The sequence below is a fragment of the Rhopalosiphum maidis genome, chromosome 2 (assembly GCF_003676215.2).
Source record: "Rhopalosiphum maidis isolate BTI-1 chromosome 2, ASM367621v3, whole genome shotgun sequence".
Taxonomy (NCBI): Eukaryota; Metazoa; Arthropoda; class Insecta; order Hemiptera; family Aphididae; genus Rhopalosiphum; species Rhopalosiphum maidis.
Window position 1 is genome coordinate 57723951 of NC_040878.1, and position 18716 is coordinate 57742666.

General features: G+C 25.1%; 1 protein-coding gene across 10 annotated transcripts in view; it reads right to left on the reverse strand.

Moving 5' to 3' along the window:
* LOC113554952 (cAMP-specific 3',5'-cyclic phosphodiesterase) overlaps positions 1–18716 on the reverse strand; it is a 612877-nt gene that overhangs the window by 24399 nt on the left and 569762 nt on the right. For all 10 annotated transcript variants that reach the window (XM_026959110.1, XM_026959115.1, XM_026959108.1 and 7 more), the window contains 2 exons: positions 8343–8444; positions 4244–4308 (listed from right to left, as the gene is read on the reverse strand). In XM_026959110.1, coding sequence (XP_026814911.1) covers positions 4244–4308; positions 8343–8444 — 167 coding nt within the window. The remainder of the gene's footprint in view (positions 1–4243; positions 4309–8342; positions 8445–18716) is intronic.

Sequence of the window (18716 nt, forward strand, 5' to 3'; positions counted from 1 at the left end):
TAAGTGTACGCTGACGAGTTCTCAAATACAGAGGCCATCCATCCAATATTGAATACACTTTATTTTATTTAACGGACGATTATTATTGTCCGATATACAAAACAATTACGAGTTCCACAATAATTAACAGTGATAAAATATACGATAAATATGAATAACAAATAAATCAACAGAATCATAGTTATAAGAAAAAATATAATAGTATGTTCGTTAATGACACGTGTGCCGTGTGCACGTGAAATTCGTCGTGGTAGCCCTTAAAATAACACGTCGATATAATATTCTTACAATATAAGTGATGTTATATCATTATTACTATTTACTATGCTATACGGTTCATAAATTAATATATTTTGTTGCATTTAAACAACCACTTGTAAGGTCAAAATCAATGCCATTTTTTAATAACTATTGGTATACAATGTTAAAAATATTGGTAAAAAAAAAAACGTGATAGCATTTTTTTCGTTTAAAATACGTTAAAATTAGTGAGAAAATAAACAATAATAACTTAATATTACTTTAACTAGGTGTAGAGTACATTATTAATTCATAAATTATATTGTATTGCACTATTGTCTATTGAAATTGCGCGTGAGATTTTATTTTTCCATTATATACTTATAAGACAGTATCATTATCTAATTATTGGCTTAATAACAACAATAATAAATATTAGATAAGTAGTCGACCTGCACGTCATGTTTACAATTTGCACTCGTGGGATATGAGTATGACGTTTTAAGGACGTATCCAAATGTGGTAACTATATACACATTTTTATACAAATATATATCTTATGAATAAAGTCTTTAAATATGTAAAAAATTTCGTTCAGTGAACTCGTAATGAGCATAGAAAGATATAATTAACAGTATATTATATTTATATAATATTGCTGTTATTTCTACGCAGTATATATGTGCAGTGTGTAGTGCACATTTAAGTCCATACATAAAAACGTATAATTACGCGTGCATAGGGTTTACAATGTTTCACACAATTCATAAAATCGATTGGATTTCAGTACGGTTAAAATTAAACTGATAAATACTCAATATACTTTTATATGGTATAATTTTTTTTGTTGACATTATTTCTGATTCTCTACAGTAGGTATCAAAAGTAAAAAATTATATATGAGTGTCTTAATGTTTTGTGACAAAAATCACGTGAGGAACAACATAATCTCAACCGTTTTTGTGACATGACATTTGGAAGACTGTTTATAATATAATACTATATTGTATAGAGCTATAGAATCAGAATTGACGTTGACGTTAAAAATAATATTAATCACCTGGAACACATATTACTATTATGAGTTATGACGGAAAATGTGTATAGGTATATAAAAACAGTATATGATAATAATGCATATGTATATAAAATACATTTTATCGAAACGAAACAAAATTCTTTGGAAAAATATTTATTTTACGACACATACTACGTACAAGAGTTCTGCTCGCGTTCAGTATAATACAATAACATAATACTTTATTTGATATACTTCTAAAAACTATATAAAATATAATATAATATTGTTTTCGAGAGCTTATGTATTATTGGAATTTCAAAACAAAAAGCGTACCGATCGAACATGATTTTATCATGGTAAAAATTGCAGTCGAATTGAAAACCTGACTACAAACTATTCAGACATTTTAGTAAGGGAAACATATAATATATATATATATACATACATAGATATTATTACGAAATATAAAAAAAAATCATGTAGATAAACTTCAAAGGAATTAAAACGAATACGTTTTACGGGTGGTAGAATATATAATATTATATTATTCGAATTTTCGATCGAGCTCACATAATAATACAGAGTAAACGAATATGGAATAAAAATATTAAATGCATATTGCACGTGTTCATCGAACTCATAAATCTTAATTATATCTACGAGTACACAATATAATAATATATAATAATTACGAGTTTGTTGTTCACGATTATATTTTATAGATACCTATATGACATTTATTTGATATTTTCTTATATGCTATACTGCATTTAATACACTGACAATTGCTCATTATATTTGTCTATGATAAAAGATAAGTGATTTTCTGATAAAAATAAAATTCATATTCCTTCAGTATTCATACAGATGAGTAGTTTATGCAGAAAACATAAATTTAAATTTGTCGATGACAATAATAATTTGATTAAATTGCACGTTATTGCATTTTGCATAATATATAAACAATTTATGTATTAATTTTATCAATGAGCTGAGAACAAATGAAATAAATACATGGATAAACAAAGAAAATTGCTATGATTAAAAATTGTATTATTTTTCAATATTCTAGAATATAATCAACTGCCAACATTACCACTAGATAAAATATTAATTAACAAGATAATATTTTATAATATTTTATACGTTAACTATTTTTTTAATATTTATTCATAAAATGAAATGAACAATATAACGGCGTAAATACAGAATATATTATAAGCTAAAAAAAACAAAAAACAAAACAAACATATTAAAAACCTGAAAGAAATTTATTATGTTATTACAAAACGAAACCTACAAGCCAATTCCAATTAAATATCATTGGAAATAAATCGCTCAACCGAAGAAATATAATTCGATATCGATTTGGAGAAATAATAATAAATAATAATACAACATGAAATACATTTTTATTTTATTATTTTAAAAGCACACAACGCAATTGTTTATTGTATATCTATATAGTGCTATCGTTTTTTTTTTTTTTGCTATAAATTATATTACATTTAATCATGTACAAATGAAATATAATTTATATCGACCCGTGAGTTTTCGCATACATGCTCGTTATGTCTCCGTGTTTCGAATTTTAATTGAATATTCTAATACTGAATTGCCTGTATAGTGCAAAGTATACACGAATTTATATTATACAATATATGGTAGTATAACTGATCCTGGTCGGCGTTTTCCATGTGCCCGTGAACAATTAAATAATTCCAGTGGATTTATCCTGTTTTAAACTCCATTAAATATAAGCTAATATAATTGTTTAACGGTTTTGACAAAAAATAAAATGTATGTCTATAACTGTGTAAATGTATTATAATAAATATTTTAATTTTTGAACATGCGACGATAATCCTAAATAGGTTCTAATAAAAAAAAAAAAATATTCGTTTGTCGAGAGCCAATTTTACGAAAATCGTTATTCTTAGCGCGTGGTATACAGTCCCTTACATAGTGATATGAAAGAAGCGTAAAAATCTCTAATTTCTATAGGCCTATAGCTATCATAGTTTCGAATTAATTTCAGTTATTATGAATCAGTCAGTAAAGGTTTTTTTCTTTTATGTATACAACATTACATATTATATTAGTATAATACGTACATGTGTGCTAATAGCCGAGTTTGTTGTTAATATTGCACGCAATTTTCAACTGTTCTAATTATTATATTTCCATATTACAATTGTTATATTAACTTAAATAGCACAGCGACTATTTTATATTTCAAAACAAATCTATTAATATCAACTATCGTAACTATTTATCGTGACGTAAACAGAAAATATGTTATTATTTTAAATTTCATAAACGGATTGTCTATATATCATGTATCGAAATGTAGATCCATGAGTGTGATACAATCTTCTGTAGATCGTATACACACACACACACACACACGCACACATTCAATACATTCAAGTATTATAGAAATAGACATTATTTTGACAGTTCTTGTTGTATGACACTGTTTTAAACTAGAAAATAGGTAAAATAGCAGCATCCGTTATATTGTGATACGTCGTAAACGTGTATACATGTAATTACAAATGGATTGTTCGATAATCCTCTTTGATGTACACATATTATTATAATAACATTGTATATAGTCAAACGACTGAGCATAATATTATATACTATGATAAGTTCATAATACTAATAATAATTAATAAACATAATAATAACAATAGTAATAATAATCTACGCGACAGTTGCACGTTCCTGCTGCATATGAATCGATAAGTCAAAGGTTAGGTTGATGGCGAAGTAGGTACCTATACACCATAATATTATAATGTTAAACATTATTAATATATTCAGGACGACTTTTTTTTTAGTTTTTTTTTATTATACTTGACATTTACGCGCACTTGCGTATTACCGGGAGCTTAAAAATTGAAAATTAAAACGATAATACTACATTTTTCGTTTTAAAATAGCATAATTAATATTAATATACAAAAATAATTTTACCTCCGGGATTGACAACTCGGCTTTGCGGGGTACTGTTGCCAGCGGCGCCGGATGATCTCCGAGACCTATAAAAAAAAATATATATATATATTTCAACTAAATCAATTATATATATTAATATTTTATAGAACTTTTCATTAGTTTATAACCACGATGCATATATTTTACATTATATATTAGTAATATAATATTATTTGTTAAAATGTTCTACATTTTCTATTTATTTTATGTTAATATTATTTATTGTGGTTTAAAATAAATCGAATAATCATGGATTAAGACTGACAATTTCAACCACGTGTACATGAAAAATAATATAATTGGATGAATTGCATCCCTCTCGTTCTCTCTTTCTCTCTCTCTCTCTCTCTCTCTCTCTCTCTCTCTCTCTCCCTATGTATTATGCTAATATTATTCATATCAGTTTGTCGACCACTGATATGCACATTTCGCAAAACTACTGATAGTATGTCATAGTATAATATATATTTGAAGAATATTGACGTCAAAATGATCAAACATTTCCAGTGAAAATATCGATAAGAAAATGTTTTTCAAGAAGTTAATAAATAATAATTATTATAAAAAAATGCAATAAAAATAATAACTGATAATAAGACTAAAAAAGTTTAGTTTTATACCGGATACACGATTTATTTACAACGTTAGAGCTGAAAAATACGTATCACGAAGAAATGTAATTTATTAAATATTCCGCAGAAATTAATGTTATAATTATGCTAATAACCTCAGTACCCATCTATACCTATACATGTAGAGTAGCCATATATTATTATAATTTATAAATATAAGACTTGGGTTGGCGCGTCACATCGATTTAATTATTACACGTATAGTAGTTTTGTTTAGTAATTTTGTAGGCACGTATAAAGCCATAAAGGGGTCCAGTTTTCCCAGCAACTGCGCACGTATAGCTTAAATTACCGGGAAGAGATAAAGTATTACATTTTACAGATTTTTTTATATGACATAGAATAAACTATATTTATTTTTTACCCTAAATTTAGTAGAAAATAGAATTCATTCAGAATAAATAAGTATAATTAATAAATACAAATGTAGTTTTAGTAAATTATGATGAATAGTTTAAGAAACGTGGACACAATTTGTATGATATAATAAATTAATTAAGTAGTAGATGATTGAAAAGACAATGCACTATTTTTTAAGAAAAGTTTTTGTTTCTACAAGTATACATTTTCTATTTTGTATATTGTTTTAAATTAATGTAACAAACATAACAATTAATTATTATTTTTCAAAAATATAATTAAACAATTCAAGAAAGTAAAGATAAATATATTGCGGTTGAGCATAAATTGTAATCGGTGATGATTAAAAATAAAAAATAGTAAAAAATAACTATAGAATAAAAATAATATACTTAAAGAATAGCTTCTATAATATATCAATGTCATTTAAAATTCCATAATATAAACTGCTGTTAAGCTCAATACTACATAATTGGCTTTGTACATTTTCTCTTAAAATCATTATGTAAAACATATAATTACGAGTATTATACGTTTATTATACATATAAATGTACACAAACCATGACAAATACATTTTTATTGTAAAATAATCGGATAAATTGTATAATTTTATGATAGCAGTAAAATTTGACTATAGTTGTTTAAACGAAAAACTATTAATTAACAAATTAAATTCACAACCAACATTTAAATTGTTGGTTTCTTTATCGTGTGTGTATTGATAAAAAGTAACAAAACTTAATCCATTTGTATGATAGTGGAAATAAAATATCGTTTTAAACAGTGCGATGGTTTTATATTTAACAATTTTATGTTCCCTTTGGACATATTTTCTAGTGTACACATACTTTTACATCACTTTTCACCGCTAAAATAACAGTAAATATATTTACGGGCCAGTAAATATATGATAATGAATGTTTCAACGTTTGCTAGCTAATGAAAATTTATTAAGGTCATTTTGAATTTTGCCACGATTTAGGATAGTTGTTTTCAATAGCTGCCTGGAGTATCTAATTTACATACAATTATCATGCATTTGAGTCGTCGCAGTACTTGTTTTCTCTCCGACGGAGTGTAATAAAGTATATCTATAATATGTATAATATATATACAAATATTTCAACTTTAAAACGTCCAATTAATGAGTATGGAATTGAAATTACGTTAAGACCACGTGATATCATAAATTATTATTTTGAGTGTTATCAATGCGGATTACAATCATATAATATCGTACTGATGATGCAATCGACGTGTATATACAGAGCAGCTGTGCGCGACGGACTATATACTATAGATAAAGTACCATAAATACCATACGATGTGATTTCCAGAACATATAATATATATATATATATACATATATATATATATGGCCAAACAACAGAAATAATAATAATGATACATGTACATGGATATGGATATATAATATTAACAAAACTTTTTTCTGTCTTGTTTATTTTTGTTTTTATTGGACGGTGAAAACTGAAAACCATCAATCCATTTGCTAGCGGCAACGACAAGAGCGGGGGTCGTGCACGATCGCGTAAAGATTTCCTATATAAGTCGTCATTATGTATTATGTTATAGAATATAAAGGAAATATGTTTGAAAAAATAAATAAATAAAGAACGATCGAACGTCGTCATTCAATATAATAGGGACGTGGAGAAAAAGATGCACACACGTAATTCTCTCCCAATCACCCTATACCCCTCTCAAACTCAGTCACTCAATCACTCTCTCTCTCTCTCTTTCCTTCTCACTACCACTCCGATTTTTCTAATATGAGCGATAACGACGTATATGTTTAAACTTTTTATTCCACTTTTTCTTTTAATACGTCATCAACCTTTTGCACCCCTACTGTATTTCTTAAAATATCTTATTTTATTCGTTGGCTACATACTAGTTGCGTCCTAAATATAGCTACGAAAAAGGTTTAATCTGAATAACGACGTGGGTTTTTTTTGCGTTATAACTATCCGACTTACGGTTCGGTTAATATTGACCATTCTATGATTTTTCTATTACATTTATAATATTACGATTCCCCGTATAATTATAACGACAATCAAAAATCATCATAAAAGTTAAAATATTATAAAATTATTATTATATTATCTTTAACAATTATTATTGATTAATAATGGTATTTTAAAATTAAAAAATTCGAATTTATAGAAAAAAAATATCAATAAGTTTTTACCACTGTTATAATATTTACTTAGAAACAATATATAATAATGGATTTAAAACAACATTTTTTATATACGTATCTATAATAATATTGCTTAGCCCTAAATTGATTACGTAAACATGGAAAGATAAATAAAGATCTATAATAAATAAAAATTATTATATTTCATGCTTTTAATTAGTATGTGCCCTTAATTCATCAAAAGAAAATGCAAATTGTATTAAACAGTGAGAAATGGTTAAACGGTTTAATTTGCCGTCACTCTAAAGTCTAAACTCAAAAGGAAATTACTGTTGTATATAAAGTTATTATTTGACGTTCTTTGAAATACGGTATAATATGATACAACTATATATAAAGATATGCTAAGCTATCAAAATTAAACAAAATTCAAATTATTCAGGATAAATTTTTTCGGACAATACCAAATGCAAGTTGGTTTCAACGGAATAAATCCATTTACTTAAAACTAAAAATTAAGTGATTAATGTAATCACATAAGACTTTGCCACCCGCTATGAATAACGATTACCTATAAATTTAAAATTATTATACATGCTGCTGGATACAGAATTAGACGTCAGACGCCTTAAGCGTCATAAACCAAATAGTTTAATTTTATTATAAATATTTATGTATGTAAATAACAGTATTAGCCAATGGAAGGAATACTGTAAATATTAAATTATTTTATTGTATACTTATTATAATTTGAATTGTAGAAGACAGATTATTGTATTTTTTAAAAAGAAAAAAAATAGTATGTGCTTCAAAAAAATTCAAGCCGCAATTTGTTAGACGTTTTTATTTTACTATAGACTATTAATGTTTAAACCTTTTATAGAAATAAAATTATGGAAAAAATTGTTTCTAATACTCACTTTTGTGATGGTACATTGGTGAGGCTTAAGAAGTTATTGCGGACGCTTCGTAGGCTCGCCAGTATTTGTGCAAACGGTGTAACGATGAGATCTTCACCATGGCTAAAATCATATAAAAATTAAAAATATTAATTTAAGTGGACAAATAACCTGAACCTTGAAGTAACTTAATATTATGTTCTTCTTTAAATATGAGAAGACAGAAAATATTCGACTTTTTTATTCAAATGTATTCATTAATTATATAGCTAATGTACTGAAAAGATATTTTAGACTTGTATATTTTTCAATAGTGATCTATAAACCACACAGTTTAATATAATATAATCTTTAATATACTATAAATATAAATAATATATTATATTATGTAAATCAATCTTTATTTCTTGTATGTACATATATATTATATGTATATAAAAATATTAATTAATAATCCTCTTAATTCTATAAAATACTAAATGGTTTAAATTTTACATGTTGACGAAGGGACTATATAAAATTATTTATTTGATTATTTCTTTAATAAAGATAATTTTAGCTGAAGTACTCGACTAATTTGATTCAGCTAACCCAATCGACCGAATCCTAACGTGTTTAGTGTTATTAGTTATAAAATTAAATTAGTATAAACTTACATTTGCATATTAAATATGTTAATATTATTGTTTGATTTGATTATATTTAAAAATACATTTTTTATAGGTATCTCAATACTAGTGAACACGTTAATACATAATTTATTATCATGTATATACAGTAATTTAAATACAGTGGAACCTCGATAACTCGAACCTCTATAAGCCAAATTTTTGATAACTCGATTTTTATTATCACCCCCAATCTATTCGAGTTATTGAGGTTTCACTGTATATATTAGTAATTTGTTATGTTGTATTATATTTGTGAAATATACAAACGAAATTGTATATAATATTATTTTTTTGATAAGCTAAATATTAAAACCGGTCATTAGATTATAAATCATAGGTATACATTTATACCAAGTGATAAATAACTTAGAAAAGAAGATTTAATACTGTGTACAAATATTATATGAAATCTCATATTTTTTCCATAAAAATCAATTTTTTTTTATAGTCCTATTATCAGACACGCGATAAAAGAATATAAGTGGATGGATGTAGGTAAAATGTTTGAAAAGAAAAATAGTGGTAGTTGAGTTAAATATCTCCCGGGAGTATTAGAGAGGAAAATGCTTTTAGGCTGTGCTTGGCTGCAAGAAAATATAACGAAAGTTTTGAATATTAATACATGTTACATAATAATAATAATAATGGTACTTCAAAAAAAGGAAAAATGTTGGAATACGATGCTATATTATATTTTCATATAATTTCACGTAATCTGCAAAATGGTAATTGTTAAAAAAGCTTATCCAATTATTATTATTAAATTGTCTACATATACCACGCCATTGTGCGCATAAAAAATATATATAATATATATATGGCTTACCAAAAATTAAAATTAAAAAATATTTCATTATAAAGTGTTTATTTTTAATTTCTGTCGTTCTTTCACGAATTTTAAAATGATTTCTCGTGGACATTTTATTTAGACTTTAATAATTGACAGTAGGTAAGCGTAGTGGAACAATGGCAAAATTTAAGCCTGTCTCAACTAGCTATGTAGAATATAACTCGACCATTTTTCCAATTGCGCCAACCACTAAAATCAACTTTTAGACTGCTTAAGTATACTTAAATTATAATATCATTATTAACATAACCGTTTACCTACGAGTTTTATGGGGTCAATAATATATGCTTAATGTAATATAATTTGAATAAAATGGAGAATTATAACTTCTATTGATAAAAATAGATACTTTTAATATACCTTTTTTGTGTTGTTAGTTATTAGTCATAAATACTACATTATCAAATTAGGTTTCTAAATATTTTATGTAAATTCATAACCTCATAATTCACGTATTTGTAAAGCATTCAGTTAGGGTAGATTTACACATTTTTAGACAAGCGAGTCATTCGGCTTTTTTACTATATATTATTTATTAATAGATTTATTCGCGTGTTATTGATAAAGGTCGAAATAGTAATAATTTATAATTTTATATAACCCAAATGAGTTCAATATTGAATATTTCAACTATATCACAATAATTGATTTAGATTTTAAATCACGCAGTAACATAAGAAATATCATGTTTAATATTGCAGAATTGTCGATGATAAATATATAAATATATATAATATGTAAGAAGTTGTGATAATTTAAAACAAAATTAACCGGTTTTATAGTAATATTATTTTGATGAAATTAGCCGGGAAGGAATCAATTACTAATAGATTCGTCCTCTACGTAACAATATTGTAAACATTAACGTTTAACTGTTTAGTTTGGAAAAACATGATAAATACGCAGATTCTATAACTACGCATCGACAAACAAAAGTAACTTGATAAATTTAATAATTGGACCCTAGTAGATTTATTATTTATTTAATTCACATATATTATAGCCTATTATATGTTTATAGTTGTTTGCTTCTGCGGTATATAGTGTGTTAAATTCCCGTGGAAGTTTATATTCACGTAGTTTTGTGAATATTATAATGTACAATATTCATTGGATGCTCGACATTTAAATAGGTATGAGATACAATATTATTATACATATTATAATACACTTATATATGTTCTATTAATTCATTTGGGAATTAAGTTCGCCTCACTTTCAACAAATCATATAATAATGTAAAGTACACACGTGGTAATACAATACAATATCATTTCGCTTAGAGTAATAAATTCGAAACATTTCTATTTGACTTTCAATCTCTCCGGTGATGTATTATACTGGAAATTGAAGGTTTTGTGTTTAACGTGCATTATTAAAAGAGCGTATATCTGTGGGGTGCGCGCGCATAACTATAAAACATTTTGAGATTCAGATTAAAAGTTTGATGGGTTTCATGACGTTTTGAGAGCTACAAAAGTATAGAAATACAAGTAAATATCGGCGGAAACTATAAATATATTATGTATACTGCACCTGTACAATGTACATACAATTAAGGAAATTGTATACACAAGTATCCAATTGATGTATCTGAAATTATATTTACGTTTTGTTGGAATTTTTTATTACGCCTGATATTTATTATATAATATGCATTAAACAGAGTTGAATCTACATTACACTATACATTTAAATAGCTTCGCCTCATCACAAAAATAGGTAAAAAAAAATATGACCAAAACCGTCGATTTTTAATGTTTACCGAAACCGAAGAGTTTGTGGATAAAACGTAGCATAATAGATAATACTTGAAGAGCGATTTCATTCATAATATTTAACGCACATAGTTAATTTGTGGTACCGCACTTGGAAGTGTATTGATCCAGCGTGTGCAGAGTACCCTATATTAAAATAATATAACAAATAGTAATGTCTTTACGAGGTATATGTTTAATATACAAATTTTCACAATAGCAGAACAAATAGGACAAATTAGAGGTCAATCATTTGCTGGTCTAATAAAATAATTATCACACAAATCGTATGCACTATTATTACTAACTGCCCACAACTTAAAACACAACTTATTTTATAAAATATGAAAGAATTAAATTAAGGTTGATGTTAAAAATATCAAATCTTAGATAAGTTATTATTTCCAAAATGATGATTTCAGTGGGATAACTTAGTACTTTACATAGGGTGACTTATAAATAAATTTGTTCAGGCATGTAATGGGTCCAAAATATTATTATACTTTATTTGAAAACAGTATTATCATGGACATACCGTGTGATGAGATTAAAAGTGGTTCGAACAGTTTCTAATCTCCCATTGACAATATTATTGCATTTTGAAAAATGTTTATTGTATTATGTATAAACGTATAATACTAAAGTGTATGTGTATAAAGAAACTGCTCACGTTCGACAGATCATATACGAAAACGATAAAATAATATTCTAACATTATAATGTGTCGTCACGTATGTTGCTCATATAATATATATAAACATGTATAAAAAAGGAATATAATACGACGCTCAATGATGAGATGGGTACATATTATAGCACGAGTACCTATACATATTATACATCCGGTTGCGCAGCATTTTTCTTCCAGTTCATCGTACACATGTATATAATATACAATATTCATACTATATGTATATATATATATATTTATATATTTATATATATATACACTGCTTACATAATATAATAAATACATATTATACTACATTATGTATAGTAATCGACTGGCATTTCCACAAATGGCATTCGAAATATTGTGTAACTTGAGTTGGGGAAAAACAAATCAAGCAGCTTATATGCACTACGAGTTTATGTACATTTAACAACTACGACACTAAGTAATATTTGCTATACAAACATAAACACAAACACAATTTACAAGTAATATCATATAGTAAGCGCCATTGATACAAACAGCAAATAAATCCACCAATAACGTTTTGCGTTGTCCTACACTGTTATAATAATACATAAATATATGGCTATAAATTATACGATGTAACGTACATTTACATTATCTAAGTTTCAGGAAGAAAAATATAATATTTCGAGTGTATCTCAAAATAGAAACCGAACTATAGACTACTAGATTTTCTGTTCCAATAATATTGCGTAAATGAAAATCCTATGTTAACCGTTAATACTAATAAAGTAATAATCGTTAATGTATTATTTTACTAAAAGAAAAAAAAATATTGTTCTATGTGTTATTTTTTGCTTCAGATAATTAAGCGTTAGAATCATGATTATTCTATTTTTGCATTTACAGTAGAATTAATTATTGCACACAGTATGGGTAATAATAAATTGTGTATTATTATTATACATTTTAACAAATAAACATAACATTTGAATTTTATTCTTGATATGTATAATTTTTTTTTGCGTTATATTCTATGCACATTTTGTAAAATAAAAAAAAACAATTACACAATCAGATGGTTAGGTCAGGGTAGGGTGGTCCAACTTTTTGTAAATTGAGGCTAATGTACACATCTATAAAAATACTGACTGGTGATAGTAAAAAAACAAAAAAAAATACTATTATTTTTATTTTATTTTATAACAAACCTTTTATATATAATGCATAAGTTATTAAATTTTTAATTTATATTAATGTAAAATTATGATGAATAGGTATCTTGTAATAATTGAATATAATATTTAAATATTGTGTCATCTAAGGGATGTTAAAAAAAGTTTTGAGGTTCTCAAGTTGAACCACCCTGGGTTACGATATACGTTTAAACTATATCAAAATTATTGTCTAGATATAATAATACTATCATTTACTGATCTCTTGCATCCAAATAATCAGTGAAAACACATAGAGACAAATTTAAAATAATTAATTTGAAAAATATATTTGTAAAAATATAAAATCCTTTATACAACCCATGTGTACTTAGTTCACCTATATTTTATACAACAAATGAGAAACGCATCTACGCATCAAAGCAAAACCGAAAAACCTTATTGAAGTATAGTCGTGTAATATAGTATATAGCTATATTTAATTGGTGTTTTGATAATATTATTATTGTGTATGCGTTATTATGGCCGTCCTTCTCTATATCTTAACACCAAATTATTATACACGATGTAAATATTTTTGTTGAAAACTGCAAACGCTCGGCGGGGTGTATACTAGTCTAATTACGTAAGCGTGAGCAAATTCAAAAAAAAAAAACATGACAGAGAATTGAAATAAATGTCGGTAATTTCAAATAAATTAAATCATCCACGGTAAAATGTTTTTAATTTTTTTTTACAGGAAACATTAATTTGTGTATAGGTATGTATTTTACCCTTCAGCACTGTTTGTAATAAACGTGGGTTGATTTGCCAGTAGTTGGTGTTAGTTAAAATTTATAAAATATAATAATCATAACCTTTTTTCTTTGTTTTTTTTTTTTTAATTTTATAATTTCCTAGAAAATTACAAAAAGTTATATCGATTTGCGAAAATCAGAAAATACAGACCAATTTGATATTAAGTCTTTTTGATAAAAATTTAATTGTTAAATATTTATATACTTTTTCTGAATCCCAATCAGCTTCATTATATATTACATTTATATATATATATATATTAAATTATTTATAGTTTGAAATATTTTACAATAATTATGTATATTTTAAAGGTGTGTATTAAAAACCGTGATGACAACACAATTTATATTTTTAAAACTTTAAAACGTTTCACTTAAAACGTATTAATATGCTATATTATATATTTTGAAATTAAAGTGAATGTTAACAATAAAATTAATAAATAATTAATAACTAACCAAAAAAAAGTCTAATTTTTAAGTTTTTTGTGAAATGAGGTATTGATTTTTAATTCTATTTTTTCTGGTAGGAAAATGAATATATTTAGTTCTATTTTATAGACGGGTGGTCTCATCATGTAAACATATAACTTGTAATTATTTAAGAAGTCTATTACATTATTAATGGTCAACATATATTCTAGAACGTATATACAAATCCAAAATAGGAATAAATAAATTGTGTACTGAGCTGAATATATACATTCGGCATTGATTGGGCTATAGAGAGGCTATATTGTTCATGAAATAAAAATGGACATGCATCTAACACATCTGCCAATTAATATAAATCACCAACTTAAAACAATATAATATTATCCATTGAAAAAAGTTTAAATAATCATTAAAATATAATGAAATATATGGTCTACATTTATTTGTCTTGGATGCGATTTTCATTCCATGTCAGTTGGAATTAAGTACTTATTATAAATGGAAAAGTTTAAAAATGTATTATTCATAACATTAAAAATATTATAATATTTAAATTATATCATGAAGTGATACTTATTTAAATGAAAAATATATATCAAATAATGATTTGCGTTCTCATTTATATAGCTAATAAATGTATCAGCAATGATGATAGCACGTTTTCCAAATATAATTTATTTATCGTATATTCGTTTAATATAGAAAAATTGTAAATATAAGAATATAATTGAAAATGTTGGGACAGTATTCACGAAAATTAACATTATTATATTATAAATTATAATAATGTTACAAAATAAATGTTGTCATAAATAGTTTTTGTAAGAAAAATACAAGGAAATTGTGCTTGCACAAATTCTTTTTTACTCGATAAGATATATTTTATTTATGAAGGCATTCGTTTCTATAATACCTCGACAGCAGTTTACTAATACATTGGAGAATATTAAAAATTAATTAAAGAAAAAAAAAATTCAAAAACACTTAAAGGATTTACATATTAAATTATTGTATTCTTTTTTTGTTATAAATTTATATATATTAAAAAAGTGTTTTTTTTTAAATTTTAAAACACTGAATATATTGTTAGATAGTTTAAGAATTCAATTTTATCTAGCTATAATTTTGTTGAAAATAAATAGATTATATTATGTTATAATAATAGTAATAATAATTATAATAACTTTAACAATGGCAATACCTAAGTAATTAAATATAATATATAATTCAAATTTAATAAAAGATAATATTATTTTACCTATTAATTTAACGATGATAAATAAAACGAATTAAATCAAAACCCAACCTAACCTAATTATCAAATATTAAAAATAAAATCCTCTTCAAATAAAAAAAAAGTGTTTAACTGATCAAACTTTTGGTTTTATTTTGCTTTTAGTTACTCTATTTTAAAAAACTATTAATACGAATTCATACCCATTCTTTGTCTAAGAACTGTTACTGTTTTAAATATTTTTTTAATATTTACATGTCTTATAAAATCGAATTCTAGAAAATAATCAAATTTCTAAGATGGTGTTGTGTAAATTATATTATACAATGAAAATTGTTTAAATAATCATTAAAATAGAATGAAATTTTCCGAACTCAGTATAGTGAATTTTATATTTTTATCGACTGTAATACGAGATACAAATCGTATATAAGATGATAATGAATCATTATATGCAAAATCTAGGTGCCTAATAATATATACAATACAATATTAATAATTAATTTTTAATGTACATAAATTCAAAATTTAATTCACAATGTAGCGCGTACTTAATATGTGATTGGAATACATGAATAATAATATTGGTTCATAAAATCAAACTATGTTATTTCTTCAATAATTACACGTACCTATACATAAGTGGCTAAAGGAATTTTATTTTATATCACTAACACAGGGAAAACTGAAAAATAAAGTAAGCGATTAAGTATAAGTAACAATACACATATTGTATACTGTGTTAAAATATTACGCTGTTATGCTGAATACTGATAAATCTTAACCTAGCCCAATACTCATCTAGGATGAACCACCCTGTATCGATAAAGTAGAGTGCAATATAAAAAAAAAACAACAATTATAGTAAAATAATAATTATTGGTTATAATATCGCAATTGTTCACACAATCGTCATGATTATAATATACCGTGTATGAGTTTGCAGTTAAAAATATTAGAATATTTCCTAAAGTACAATATCAGGACATAAAAGTACTAAAGTAAATATTTATTTTGAACCAAGAAATTTATAAAATGGCATCAGTTTTCAGACAACAGATGAGATGAATATTTATTTAGATTTATGATTTGGAAAACACAGTAACCGGTAGCAAAAGAAGACAGGAAATTTGATTAGTTGTAATAAAAGGGGCGCACTTTTCTTGGTTTAACTATTTTTACGTCAAATAAATAATAATAATAATAAACAAATAAATAAATACTAATTTAAATTTCGTCAAAATATCGTAGAACGAGAGGGTGGAATACAAAAATACATTTCGTATTCACCGAGTTTAGAATATTTTAAGAATGCAAAAAACGTATATTTTTATATAGCCGTAAATACAATATAATATAAATAATACAATTTTTTTTTCGTAAAAATATAATATTTGAGTGATTTCTATTAGAGCTATTTGTATGTGAGATTTTTTATATTATTCAAACTAAAACATTTGAAAAATGTTGAAATACCGCTATCGTGGGTGTTATTTAAGACTTTTATTTTTGATAAAAAGCTGAAATTAAATTTAAAAATTTAAGATTTAAATTATTTATATTATAATATTCTATATGACATAATACTTTACTTTTGCTACTATAGCCACTATAGCTATATAATTATACTGTAATATTATTATGCATTTGTTTATATAAATAAAAATAATAATGTAGGTACTCTTTTTTGTGTTACACGTTTTAAACAGTATTTTATGGAGTTGAAAAAAATAAGAATATTTTATGGCATTTATATTATAAATATCATGCATTCTAAGAAAAAAAATAGTAAACATATTTATTACTACCTCCTAAACTTAGATTTTATTTTTATATTGAGTAATTGTTTTTTAGTTTTTGTACTTAAAGTCCTACTTCTAACAGCTACACTAAGTTTTATAGGACTCAAGTCTAACAGCTACGAGTTTTATATTGCATCATGTAAATATTCTATGAAATATAATACTATTCACTAAGTTTCATTGAATAAAATAAGCCAATATAAACTTCATAAGACATATTAAAATGAAAACAATAAATGATGAATCCAACAAAAATAAATCATTTAAGTCATATACTAACACATATTCAACTTAAACAAACATACTCATACTTAGTAAATAATAAATTCTAACTATTCGTTTTTTGGTTGAATAAAATATGCATTCTGTCCACCAACTTTAAAATGTTTCGAGTACACAAAATAATACAACATTATATGCATTGAAAGAAAACTTCATCTTTACGCAATATTACACACAGATAGCTAAATTTACCGTATTCGATTTCATTAGTATTCTTATTTCGTATCAAATTATGTAAATTTTTTTTATAATTTGAATTTTGAATTACTGAATCCATATCATTATTCATTACGATATTGTAAATTCTGCGGTCAAATAGGTACTGCGTTCTGTAGGTATTAGGTAGGTATATAGTTTACACCCTTTATAACTAAATCATGTTTTTTCATAAAATAATCACGGCACATTATTGTTATATATACACACTTTAAGGAATTTGAATATTTTATTGTAATATAAATTTGCTGTCTTACGATAAACGGTTTCGCTGAATTTATGATGTATATGTTACTGCGAATGTCCTGAATTGATGAGTGCTGACAGTCACCAGTTAGGCGGTTAATGTCATCATACACCAAAGTCATTGGTGAATGTTGGCATATTGATTAAATTTGTACTGTTTGTAAAATTTCACTAGCGAATTTCGAGGAGTATACACTAAACATATCATTTCTATTTTATATTATTGTCTATAGCACTATACTATAATATTATGTGCGAACACGTAATCTATGTCAACATTAACCAAAATC